Here is a 13,620-nt window from a genome sequence, read left to right on the forward strand (position 1 = left end):
ATGAGTGTCACCCTTTGAACATTCTTACTCCCCTTCAACCCATCCCTTCCCTTACTTTTCTTCATTTTGTGGTATATACAATGAATTCTTGATTGCATTCTTTCCCTCTTCCCTCCCTTCACTTACCTACCCCTCTCCCCTTGCCCAGTCCCCTTGGATGTACTCTGTCCTTGTGTTGATTTTGTTAACTGAAGTATGATAGACTCCATGGAGAGCTCAAATAGGATAATCTTTTAGAAAGACTAAAGCTAAACAAAATAATGTTTTTGAGTTAACATACATTTGTAATGTGAGAAGGATTTTGTTGTGATATTTTCACACAGGTGCCCAGTGCACTGTGAGCAAATTCACTCGCTCTACCATATTCTCATTCCACCTTTTTATCCTCCCATATCATCATCTATTTTGTGAATACTCATTAGGAGGGTGTATGTTTAGTATATGACATAATAGATACAGATGTACAAAATGGTGGAGAGAGAACCTGAAATAGATGGTAAAGCCATTGATGTCTGTTCAGGAAGCACAAACAGTAAGCACAAAGGCCAGGGAGTAGCTAAAGTATACAATCCACAAAGGAAGGCTTTTAGTTCAGTAGTGAAAATAGTAGTCTAGAAGAACAGCAAGAAGCAGCAAATAGCTAACTGCTTTCTGTAATGTATTGCTAAGGCTCTGGATAGATTTGATCATTGCTCTTGAGTTCTGGATGCTAATGAGGTTGTGCTGTACATCTGTCTCGTAGTCTGGTTTCTTTGTGTGTTTCATCATGAACATGAACTCCTAAGAGATAGATGTGTAGACTACTACGTCAAGTGTTAACTCATTTTTTTTCATTTATGCATGCTTAAATTTGTGCAAGCATATACAATATACTTTCTACATCTTTATTTCTTTTGCAGGTAGTACCCATGGCTATGTGGGTGCCAGTAGCAGAATGTCAAGAAGAGCACATTTATGCTCTGCTGCTACCGGTAGTTTATTAGACATTGATCCTTTAATCTTAATACATTTATTGGACCTTAAGGACCGGAGCAGTATGGAAAACTTGTGGGGCTTACAGCCTCGCCCACCTGCTTCACTTTTGCAGCCCACAGGTAAAATAGTAACAATATTATTTTCTCTCTTTTTTCCCCCTGTGGTTCTCTAAGAGAACTGTTGAATTTCCATCCAAGCATTTCATCTATGTATTGATCATAGTATATTTCTGTAGGAAATTAATTTTTCATTGTATTAGAGTGACATATCAGCTTCTTTCTCCCCTGCAGTGCTGAGCACTGAATTTAGGGGCTGGTGCATGCTACACAAACCCTTTGCCACTGAGCAAGACCCTGAGTGCTCATATTAATATTTTGTTGTTACTGCTCAAAGGTACAAGGTCAAAAACAAATTTCCTTTAAGAAGGTTTTAGGAGACTGGGTAAATTGTTCAATTGGTAGAATGCTTGTCTAGCATGCACAGGGTTTAGCCCCGAGTACTAACAAAAACATAAAAAAGAGAGACAAGGTTTAGGAGTGGGATTTGCCTGGCCTGCATACTGCTCTAGGTTCTTCAGACCACCAAAAATATGAAAATAAACAAAAACTTGCTGGGCACCAGTGGCTCATGCCTATAATGCTAGTTACTCAAGAGGCTGAGATCTGAGGATTGCAGTTCAAAGCCAGCCCAGGCAGGAAAGTCAGTGAAATTCTTACCTTTGACGAACCACTAAAAAGCCAAAAGTGGAGCTGTGGCTCAAGTGGCCTTGAGTGAAACAGTTAAAGGACAGCTCCCAAACTCTTAATTCAAGCCCCAGGACTAGTACTAAAATACAAAACCGAATCTCAAAACCTGATAAAGTTGTTAAATGATTTGCCATTTACATTGTGCCTAATTGATAATTTGGTCCATATGAACTACATTTTATCTTCATAAATGGATCTGACTTCTAAAGTGGACTTCTGTCTGAATTGAACGTTGAAAAAAGATTGTTTACTCATGCTGTGGTATTTAATAGATTTAAAATGTATACCAATTGCTATCATTATTTATATGCAAAGGTTATTTGTTATGATAAATTACACTTGTTTTGTTATATAGTAACAGGGAGATTTGTAAAGTCAAATTTGGGCTTTTTGACACTGTCAGGGATAGTTATATAGCCAGTGATTTACCATTAAAAGATGAATTTATTTTTAAATCCATTTTTTTAGGGAATAGAGGTATAGCTCAGTGGTAAGATTGTTTGCCTGGCATACATGAGTCCTTGAGTTTGATCCTCAGTATACCATTTGGGGGATAGGGATGATAATAAAGCAACCATTGTTAATATTGAAATGCTGTCAAAAATACTTTTTGGAGGACTGGGAATGTGGCCTAGTGGTAGAGTGCTTGCCTAGCATGCATGAAGCCTTGGGTTTGATTCTTCAGCACCACATATACAGAAAAAGCCAGAAGTGGTGCTATGGCTCAAGTGGTAGAGTACTAGCCTTGAGCAAAAAGAAGCCCAGGACAGTGCTCAGGCCCTGAGTTCAAGCCCCAGGACGGGGAAAAGAAAATACTTTTTGTTGGAGGATATATTTCTTGCCTGCTGCTTGTTGGTATACATTTTTAATCAAATAAAGCATGAGTAAGCAATATTTTTCCATGTTTACTTTAGAGCTCTACTTAGAAGTTAGACCTGAGAAATTTATAAGTCCAATCACAAAAAGGACAACTGTACCTGAAATAGATTAGACTGTCAATTAAAGACACTATAAATGGCAAAGCATTTCAGACTACTTTATCCTTTATTGAAATATCTTGGTAAAATATCATAAAATGTATTCAGTGTGTGTGTGTGTGTGTGTGTGTGTGTGTGTATGTGTGTGTGTTACTCAGGACCTTGTGCATGTTAGGCAAGCCCTTATCTCTGAAGCTACGCTCCCCTTGCCTTCTTAAGCAGTAGTACTGTTTATTATGTAAAGCAAATTCCTGTGGAGAGTTGTTTTAATGCTGCTATCAACCAGCAGAATTTCTCAGACAAGATCTCAGGCTGAACCTATGTATAGAAAATACAGAGCTAGAGCTGCTGGTAAGGATTAGAGCAGAATTATTTTGGCCACTTAACTTTTTTTTTTTTTTTTTGCCATTCCTGGGCTTGCACTCTGGGCCTGGGTACTGTCCTTGAGTGTCTGTGCTCAAGGCTAACACTCTACCACTTAAGCCATAGCCCCACGACTAGCTTTTTCCAAGCAGTTTATTGGAGGTAAGAGTCTCGCAGACTTTCCTGCCTGCCTGGCTTCCAATTGTGATCCTCAGATCTCAGCCTCCTGAGTAGCTAGGATTATAGGTGTGAGCCACTGGCACCTGACTTGGCCACTTATTTCTTAAAGTATACGTCCTGGTACTTGGGCCCTTGAGCTTGAATGTTTGTCTTTAGCCAGGTTATGGATTAGTTGTTTTTTATTCATGGTTCATGTACATTTGTATATAACATTTTGTTTAAATTACAATTGGTGTTTTTTTGCAAAAGTTTAGTGAAACAGGTAAGTTTTGATGATGCAGTAGACATGTGAATCACATGAAGAACAGTTTTAATGGTAAGTTTAGTAAATAGGTAACATCATATTTTTAAAAATAATGTCCTTAGTAAAGAATGCAGAATATACAAATAATAAGATTTATTTTTTAAATAGTTTTCTGTGTAAAATAAATATTGAAATGAGATTAGCTGAGTTTCAAATATAGAATACTGAGGAGGTTTGGGGGAAAATTAGAAAGGAAAAGCAGATCTTGAGCTTGAATTAGACAAATCAAAGAGGCTACCAAAGAGGCCTAGTAAATAGTTTAAGAATTAAGAACTGGAGGCATTTATTTTCCTGAAGGTGATGCTGGATAATTAAAACTAAAGGAATGAGATTATAAAAGAGTTTTAAGAATATTTTTAAGAAAGTGAGGGATATGGTCCTGATAAACATCTATTTTTACTGAGTATGAGGAAGAAGGGAGAAAAACAACAAAAATCTTGGAAGCCAGATGAAAATAACCTATCTATGAGAAGATATTAAAAACTAGTGTTGCCAAGGGTAAACTCATACCTGTAGTCTTAACTACTCAGGAGGCTGAGCTCTAAGGATCAAAGTTCAAAGACAGCCTGGACAGGACAGTCACTGAAACTCTTAATTAGCCACCAAAAAACCAGAAATAGTACTGTGGCTTAAATGGCAAATTAAGTAGCCTTGAGCACAAAAACTCAAGAATAAGGCCCAAGCCCTGAGTTCAAGCACTACAACTGGCAGAAAGAAAGATCCAACTTCCAAGAAATACTTGCTTGCACCATACTCTGTTTTGTTTGTGTATTCATTATTTCAACATAGTTAATCTACATCTGTATTGTATCAGAGTTCTAATCCATTTCTTAACCCCTAGGCTCTAAACATATCAAATATTTCAGGTAAGCTAGTTGAGCTAGATTTTAGGATTCATGTAGGGCTAAGTGGATCTAGGAAATTGAGTCTTTATCTGTGGAAATCCTCATATATTAGCCTGAGGAATTTATTCATAGTTGTCAGTAACTAGGGAGTTAATGTTGCATTGTAGACATGGTTTGACTGTATTAGAAAGCTGACATTGCCAAGAAAACAATATAAGAAATGAGAGTTTAATCAGGGTACTGTTTTAGGGCTTTATTTTAATAGTTCTTGGTATGAGAGGGGAAATATATATGTATGTATTTCTCATTCTTATGCTTAAAAATACATTATGCTAGGGTAAGGTCTACAGAATATTTTTGTTGTTGGTGGTGGTCTTGGGGCTTGAACTCAGGGCTTGAGTGCTGTCCTTGAGCTAGATAGAGCTCTACCACTTTGAGTCACAGTGCTGCTTCTGTTTTCTGGTGGTTAATTGGAGATAAGCGTTTTATGGACTTTGATGCCCTGGTTTGCTTCAAACCATGATGCTCCTCAGATCTCAGCCTCCTTAGTAGCTAGGATCATAGGTAGGAGCCATTAGCACCTGGCCAGAATTTTGTTTTACATTAAAATCCTACAGGGATTAGAGGTATTGACTCAAATGGTAGAACGCCAGCTATGAGCAAGAAAAGCTTATTGAGAGATGAAGCCCTGAGTTGAAGTCCTGGTACCAGCAAAAATAAAAGGTTCTTCTCAACCTACGGGAATAAGCTCCTGGTAGAATGTGTACTTTGCATGTACAGGGCTCAAGTTGTATTCTAACTTGAGAAAAGAGGAGGGTGGGGCCTGGGGATATGGCCTAGTGGCAAGAGTGCTTGCCTCATATACATGAAGCCCTGGGTTCATTTCCCCAGCACCACATATACAGAAAACAGCCAGAAGTGGCTCAAGTGGCAGTGTGCTAGCCTTGAGCAAAAAGAAGCCAGGGACAGTGCTCAGACCCTGAGTCTAAGCCCCAGGATTGACAAAAAGAAAGAAAGAAAAGAGGAGGGTGTATTCAACTTTTAAGGAACACATTATTGTAGGCAACATGTAATTAAGATGTTTTTGGTTTTGTGCCTGTCATAGAGCTTTTTTGGTGGTGAATTGGAGTCTCCCTGGGCATTGGCGGCTCATGCTTGTCATCCTGTCTTCTCAGAAGACTGAGATCTGAGGAAGATTGTGATTCAAAGCCAGACCAGGCACAAAAGTTTGTGAGACTCTTACCTACATACAAATAAGTACCCAACAAATGGAAGTGGTGTAGTGGCTCAAAGTGGTAAAGCACTAGCCCTAAGCCAAAAACCAGCTCAGAGACAGAGAGACAGTTCAAGCCCCACAACTAACCAGAAGTATCTCAGACTTTCCTGCCTGGGCTGGCTTTAAACAGTGACCCTCAAATCTCAGCCTTTTGTTTATCTAGGATTATAGGCAGGAGCTACAGTGCTCAGCTTGAGGGTTTGTCCTTTGTTCATATTATCTACTGCCCAGTATAGTACTTTGCATTTAAAACAGGTTTGGTGGGCTGAGATCATGGCTCAGTAGTAGAGCACTTCCCTAGCAAATATGTTAAATGAGTAAGTATGTGAGTATGTCAGGGAGATGGATGGATAGACAAACAGTTCTGTATCTATTGACAAATTAGATCATGGGAGTTTAAAGTCTTTTTGTGTTTTTCAACTTGAGATTTTCATATTCTTTCTATTTAATTAATTTGCCAGTCCTGGGGCTTGAACTCACAGCCTGAGCACTACCCCGGCTTCTTTTTGCTCTAGGCTAGCACTCTACCACTTGAGCCACAGCACCCACTTCTGGCTTTTTCTGTTTATGTGGTGCTGAGAAATCGAACCCAGGGTTTCATGCATGCTAGGCAAGCACTCTACCACTAAGCCACATTCCCAGCCCAAGATTTTCATATTCTTACACCCACTGTCATTCTGTCTCATTCTTGTCAGCCACTAGTTAAAATACACTGTGTGTATTAAGGTGATTTTCATCTTTTCCATGTAGATGTAGACTGGGAAAAGGGAGCCATACAGGTTTTATTTAGCAAATATTTTGGTATTTTTATAAAGATCACTAACATCTAACCTCCACTCTTAAGTTGTTTGTAGACTATTTTTCCTACTGTAGCATAAATTCAAAAGCATAAGTATAATCTGTACACTATACAAATTTAAATAAGAATATGAGTAAAGAGATAGTCAGTTGAGTTTAACATCATATTCAACACTGATACAACATTCCAGGTTATATCTGATGAGTCTGAGTTGATAGAGAAGAAAATGAATAGAATATATAAAAAGAAAGGAAGTGTGATATAGAACGTGGCCCATCAATTAGAAACAGTTGCAAGTACATGTCGAACATCCTGAAATTCAAATTCTGAGATGCTCCAAAATCCAAAACTTTTTGAGCACTGACATATTCATATTAATTTGGATTTTAGAGTATTTTCAGATCTCAGTGTTTTAGATGAATCATGTCAACTGGTAAAGTTTGTGCAAGCTTATATTCCAAAATCTGAAAATTCCAAAATCTGGAACACTTCTAATCTCAAGTATTTTTGGATAAAGGAAACTATCTGTAACTCCAAAAGATGGAGGTATATTTGGAACAGAGATAGAAGATAAAACCACTGACAGATAAGGTAGAATTAGATAATGTAGGACCCTATGTGCCATGCTAGTACTTTTATAAATGCTTTAGAATGCAATGTGAAGATGATAGGTAGATAATCATAGCTGATTTAAACTGTAGAAAACCCCCTGCATCTTGGTGGAGAGTGTTGGGTGGGCACTGTGTACCCTTTCTTATTTCTCATTGCACAAACAGTTGTTACTCAGAAGTCAATAACATAGAAAAGTACTCATCTACTGTAAGGTCTTAGATCCAATTCATTCTAAAATTTTTGAGTTTTCTGTTGTGAAAACATTTCAACTAACAAAATGCTATGTAATTGAACTTAGTTATCATCTGTGTTAGTTTTGAAGGAAGTCTATTCCAGGTTCATCAAATAAGGCACTGAATGGTCTTCCTGGGATACTTTTGACTCTTTCATGATAACAAGGTAGCTGCCACAGTTGTAGGTGTCATGCATTTATTAGCAAAGAGAAAGGACTGGGCATCAAAGAGACCTCTTATAATCTTGTCAAACAAAAATTTTAGTATCAGAGGGCTGAGGATATGGCCTAGTGGCAAGAGTGCTTGCCTTGTATACATGAAGCCCTGGGTTCAATTCCCCAGCACCACACATACAGAAAATGTCCAGAAGTGGTTCTGTAGCTCAAGTGGTAGAGTGCTAGCCTTGAGCAAAAAGAAGCCAGGGACAGTGCTCAGGCCCTGAGTCGAAGGCCCAGGACTGGCAAAAATAAAAAATAATATCAGGATTACTTGCTCTGGAGGTAGAAGCCTAGGTGTGAATTCAGATTTGTCTACTTACTAGCTGTGTTACCTTGAATATGTCATGTAACCTTTCTGTGGCTTCTTGTAAAGGAAATATAGTAGGAGTAGTAGGATTGATATGGAAAGACTGATTGACTTAATATTTTTTTAATGGCAGATTACTGTTAAATAAATGAACACAGTAAAGTCTCCTCATCAGGAAAGAAAATCTTGTTCCCGAGGTACCCCAAAAGACTTGACTAGAACTGGGTCATGTGTAACCCTAAACATTGACATAGAAGAATAAAATTAGCCATGGATCATATACCCTGTAAAGAAAAGAGGTCTTGACTTCCAGAGCACACTGATACCCACCTGATATCTGAACACAACCTAGGTTGCCTTGGGGGTGGGGTGGGGAATGGCTACTAGACATACCACAGTGTCTTTTTGTGGGCATCCTCTAATTGCCTACCTAAGCAGGGTCACCTGTTATTTCCAGTAGTAGAGACTGATTACTTACACCTACACCTAGCTACTTAGGAGGCTGAGATCCAGATCATCATGGTTCAAGGCCTGGAGTCCAGGCTGAAGTGGTAGGACACAAGCTGAGTGAATGTGAAACCCTAACTTCAAATCCCTCAGTATAGACACACACACACACACACATTGCTTGCTATCTAATAGGTATCTCTTGTACCCTAGTTTTGTTTCATTTTTATTGCTAACTTTGGCTTGATTCATTTTGTTGTGATTTTTGTTTTTTTACTTTTTTAAAGGCAGGATTTACTATATAGCCCAGGCTTGACTTGAACTTGTGATACAACCTCCTGTGATGTGTAGCCAGCTTGGTTCTTTTTGCTTTAAGTCACTTATAATGGATTTGTTTATTTTTAGAAAGAGTATTACTATGTTGCAGTCTGGTCTTGAAATCCTAGGCTCAAATGGTCTTACTGCCTTAACCTCCTGTTTGGCTGAGACTACAGACCATACCATGTTGGTGCCTGGCATGACTTCCAAAACATTTACTTCATTTTTCCTTTCCTGTAGTAGCAATGTATATTTTCCTTGCTTATTCGTCTCTTTTTAATATTTGAGTAAGGGGAGAAGACATTTTAAAAACTACTTTGAGGGGAAAATTGTTTTTGCCAGTCCTGGGGCTTGAACTCAGGGCCTGGGCTCTGTCCCTAAGCCTGTGTTCAAAGTTAGTAGTCTACCACTTGAGCCACAGTGCCACTTCCGGCATTTTCTGCTTATGTGGTACTGAGGAAATGAGCCCAGGACTTCATGCCAATGTGAGGCAAGCACTCTACCACTAAGCCACATTCCCACCTCTGGGGGAAAAATATTTTGAGGTGGAAAAATACTGTCACTTCAGTGATTGTAAAGATTCAGTGAGTAGGCGGGTGCCAGTGGCTCACACCTGTAGTTCTAGCTACTGAGGAGATCTGAGGAACACAGTTTGAAGCCAGCCTGGATAGGAAAACCCATGAAACTCTTATCCCCAATTAATCACAGAAAAAAAGCCAGAAGTGGCTCAGTGGCTCAATTGGTAGAATGTTAGCCTTGAGCAAAAGTTGCTCAGGGGCAGCATCCAGGCCCAGAGTTAAAGACCCAGGATAGGCAAAAAAATAATAAGAGATTCAATGAGTAGAAACTCTTCCTTCCTTTATGATGTTCTATGGTACTTAATTGATGCATCTTAGAGGTTAACAAAGCAACTTTTGTTTGTTTTGTTTAGTTTTTTGTTTGTGTGCTGCTCCTGGGGCTTGAATTCAGGGTCTGGGCTCCATCCCTCAGCTTATTTATTTATTTATTTTTTGCCAGTCCTGGGGCTTGGACTCCAGGCCTGAGCACTGTCCCTGGCTTCTTTTTTAAAAGCTCAAGGCTAGCACTCTACCACAAAAAAAAAGCAAATATATAAATAAAAATAAATTGTGAATGTAAAAGCTATAGAAAACCTGTAAAAAGTGGAGAAGTGTAAAGAAAAGGCCTTCAGCAACAGATCAGGCTTATCTTAGTTGTATTTGTTTGTTTGTTAGGTGCCCATCTTAAACTCAGGGCCACATGCTTTTAGTTGGCTTTTTTTGCTGAAGGCTGGCACTCTTCCTCTTGAGCCACACGTCTACTTCTGGCTTTTTAGTGGTTAATTGGAGATGAGAGTCTTATAGACTCTTCTGCCAAGGTATCTTCAAACCTCAGTCCTCAGATCTCAGCTTCCTAAGTAGCTAGGAACACAGTTGTGATCCACTGGTGCTTGGCTAGATCACTCTTTGATTTTATAATTAAGAGTATAGGGGCTGGAAATATGGCCTAGTGGTAGAGTACTTGCCTCACATACATGAAGCCCTGGATTCGATTCCTCAGCACCATATATGTAGAAAAAGCTGGAAGTGACGCTGTGGCTCAAGTGGTAGAGTGCTAGCCTTGAGCAAAAAAGAAGCCAGGGACAGTGCTCAGTCCCTGAGTTCAAACCCCAGGACTGGGGGCCGGGGAGTACAACTCAAAGTGATTATTATGTGACTTAAGAGTTAAGTTGAAATCGTGAATAAAGTTAGGATGCTTGTGTCTATCTTCATTTTCTTTAATGGAACTTAATGTATTTTTGTTGTTGTTAGTACTATCTATAGCACCTTAGTTTATTAAGATACTTGTCACTTTCTCTCTGAAGCATCATTTTCTCGGAAAGACAAAGACCAAAGGAAGCAGCAGGCAATGTGGCGAGTGCCCTCTGACTTAAAGATGCTAAAAAGACTCAAAACTCAAATGGCTGAAGTTAGATGTATGAAAACAGATGTAAAGAATACACTTTCAGAAATAAAAACCAGCAACATTGCTTCTGGAGATATGCAGATGAACCTTTTTTCTGCTGACCAGACAGCTCTTGCTGCATGTGGAGCTGAAAGCTCTGGCAGACTGCAAGATTTGGGAATGGAGCTCTTGGCAAAGTCATCAGTTGCCAGTTGTTACATGCGAACCCGTAAGTGATACATTCCTATTATGATCATTTCCTCATCTGCTATTTGAAGTTACATGGCTGATTATTTTCATGATAAAAATCTGTAAACATTTGTATCAATGAGTTAAGGCAACAAATATAGGTAGTCTTTTTTTTTTATCCCATCCAGAATTGATTCTAATATTTTCTATTATATAGTAAACACCTCTTGATTATTCTGTACTAGGCAATCAATAACAGAATCATTAACTTTATGGTCTTGCATTGTAGTAATAAGAACTGAGCATTATTATAACGTGTAAATAAATGTTGGGGGTATGTATAGAACTCTTGTTCAGTAAGTGAGAGGCTCTGAGTTCAAACCCTGGTACTGTCCCCCCCACCCCCCCGAAAAGGAAATATAATGTGTGCTGGACCCTGGAGGCTTATGCCTGTAATCCTAGCTATTCAGGAGGCTAAAATCTGAGGATTACAGTTTGAAGCCAGCCCAGGCAGGAAAGTCTATGAGACTCTTATTTCTAATTATGCATCAAAAAAGCCAGAAGCAGAGCTGTGATTTAAATGTAGAGTGCTACCTTTGTACCAAAGGGGGGGAAAAAAAAGCTATAGGACAGTTCCTTTAAAAAAAAAAAAAAAAGTGGGCTGGGGATATAGCCTAGTGGCAAGAGTGCCTGCCTCGGATACACGAGGCCCTAGGTTCGATTCCCCAGCACCACATATACAGAAAACGGCCAGAAGCGGCGCTGTGGCTCAAGTGGCAGAGTGCTAGCCTTGAGCGGGAAGAAGCCAGGGACAGTGCTCAGGCCCTGAGTCCAAGGCCCAGGACTGGCCAAAAAAAAAAAAAAGTGTAGGGAGCCAGACCCTGGTGGCTCATGCCTGTAATAATAGCTACTCAGGTGGCTGAGATCTGAGGATTGCAGTTCAAAGCCAGCCTGGGCAGGAAAGTTTGTGAGACTTTTATCTCTAACCACCAGAAAGCCAGAAGTAGCACTGTGGCTCAAGTGGTAGACTGCTAGCCTTGAGCTGAAGAGTTCAGGGACAGCACAGTGGCCCAGAGTTCAAGCCCCCCCCCCCCCAAAAAGTGTAAATACATGAAGATATGTTGGGAATTTTCAAATGGAGATGGGTTAGAGAGGGATTGCAAAATACATCAAAAAAAATTGGCGGTGGGGGGAGTAGGGGTCAGTCATGGGGCTTGAACTCTGGGCCTGGGCATTGCCCTTGAGCTGTTCAGCTCAAGTCTGGCACTCTACCACTTGAGCCACAGTACCACTTCCAGTTTTCTGGTGTTTAATTGGATCTAAGAGTCTCATGGACTTTCCTGCATGGGCTGGCTTTGAACTGCGATCCTCAGATCTCAGCCTCCTGAGTAGCTAGGGTTACAGGCATGAGCTACCGTTACCCAACCATAGAATTTTTTTAAGGCACTTTCATGAAAGATAAGTAATAATAGGACACATTAATATAAGAAGATATAGAATAGGACAGTAAAAATATGAAAAGTTACCCAACGCCACCTAGTGTTCAAACTAATGGTATATTAAAACCTAAAGTAACTGCCAGGTAGCTAGCTGGTGGCTCATGCCTGTAATCTTAGCTATTCAGGAGGCTGACATCTGAGGATCGAAGCCAGTCCTGGCAGGAAAGTCTATGAGACTCTTTTATCTCCAATTTACCACCAAAAAACTGGAAGTGGCATTGTGGCTCAAAGTGTTAGAGTGCTGGCCTTGAGCTCTCAGGGATAGCACCCATTCTCTGGGTTCAAGCCCCCATGACTGGCCCCCCTCCCACAAAAAAAACAAACCTAAAGAAGTAGTAATTTTGGGGTGAACATTTGCAAAAAGCCTTTGTTATATATTTTTCAAATATCTCTCCATTACTGTCCTTTTCCCCTGATAATCATAAAATCTTTACATTTTATTTTAGACATATTAGTAGTAGTCATCGTCTTTGGACTCTTTTTTTTTTTTTAATTTGGAAGACCTTTTTACTCCCAGTTTCTAAAAATAACTTATTTTTTGGAGACGGAGTCTTAGATATGCAACTATTGGCTGGCCTCCAATTTATAGTGGTCCTGTTCCTGCTTCCTGTGTGTTAGGCTTGAACCGCCACACTTGGCCAATACGTATGGGTCTTTTTTTTTTTTTTATGTTTGTAGCTTCTTCCACTTAACACAGCTTAAGGTTCAGTCCATGTTATAGTATGTATTATGAAGTTCATTCTTTTTGAAGGGCTAATTCTAGGGCTTGAATTCAGGGCCTGAGCACTATACCTGGCTTTTTTTGTTGTTTGTTTTTTTTGCTTAAAGCTAGCACTCTACCACTTGAGCCACAGCACCACTTCTGGCATTTTCTATATATGTTGTGCTGAGGAATCGAACCCAGGGCTTCATGTATATGCGAGGCAAGCACTCTACCACTACACCATATTCCCAGCCCCTACACCTTTTCTTGTCATTCCTGCTTTAACCACAAATATTTTGATCTAGAGTATTATAATTGATTTATTTTTAGTTCAGTAATCCTTTTTTGCAACCAGTAATATACGATTCCTAGTTATTTGGGGGTTATATTAGTTGCATTGAGATTGGTGCAATTGCTGGGCACTAGTGGCTCATGCCTGTAATTTTAGCTACTCGGGAAGCTTAAATCTGAGGATTACAGTTCAAAGCCAGTCCGGGAAGGAAAGTTTGAGATTCCAATTAACCACCTAAAAACTGGAAGTGGGGCTATGGCTCAAAAAGTGGTCGAGTCCTAGCTTTGAGCACAAAAACTCAGGGACAGGTTATGAGTTCAAGCCCTATGACCAACAAAAAAAGAGATTGGTATGATTTTTCTTTTCTTTTGAGGTCATAATTGGTCTTCTAAGTTA

The 13,620-nt window shown here is 39.6% G+C and overlaps 1 protein-coding gene across 4 annotated transcripts in view; it reads left to right on the top strand.

Moving 5' to 3' along the window:
• Trim37 (tripartite motif containing 37) overlaps positions 1-13,620 on the top strand; it is a 94,882-nt gene that overhangs the window by 52,200 nt on the left and 29,062 nt on the right. For 3 of the 4 annotated variants that reach the window (XM_048367097.1, XM_048367094.1, XM_048367095.1), the window contains exons 18-19: positions 900-1,094; positions 10,462-10,770. In XM_048367097.1, the coding sequence (XP_048223054.1) occupies positions 900-1,094; positions 10,462-10,770 (504 nt within the window). The remainder of the gene's footprint in view (positions 1-899; positions 1,095-10,461; positions 10,771-13,620) is intronic. The other variant, XM_048367098.1, reaches the window with a different exon arrangement.

The sequence above is a fragment of the Perognathus longimembris genome, chromosome 17, assembly GCF_023159225.1.
Source record: "Perognathus longimembris pacificus isolate PPM17 chromosome 17, ASM2315922v1, whole genome shotgun sequence".
Lineage (NCBI taxonomy): Eukaryota > Metazoa > Chordata > Mammalia > Rodentia > Heteromyidae > Perognathus > Perognathus longimembris.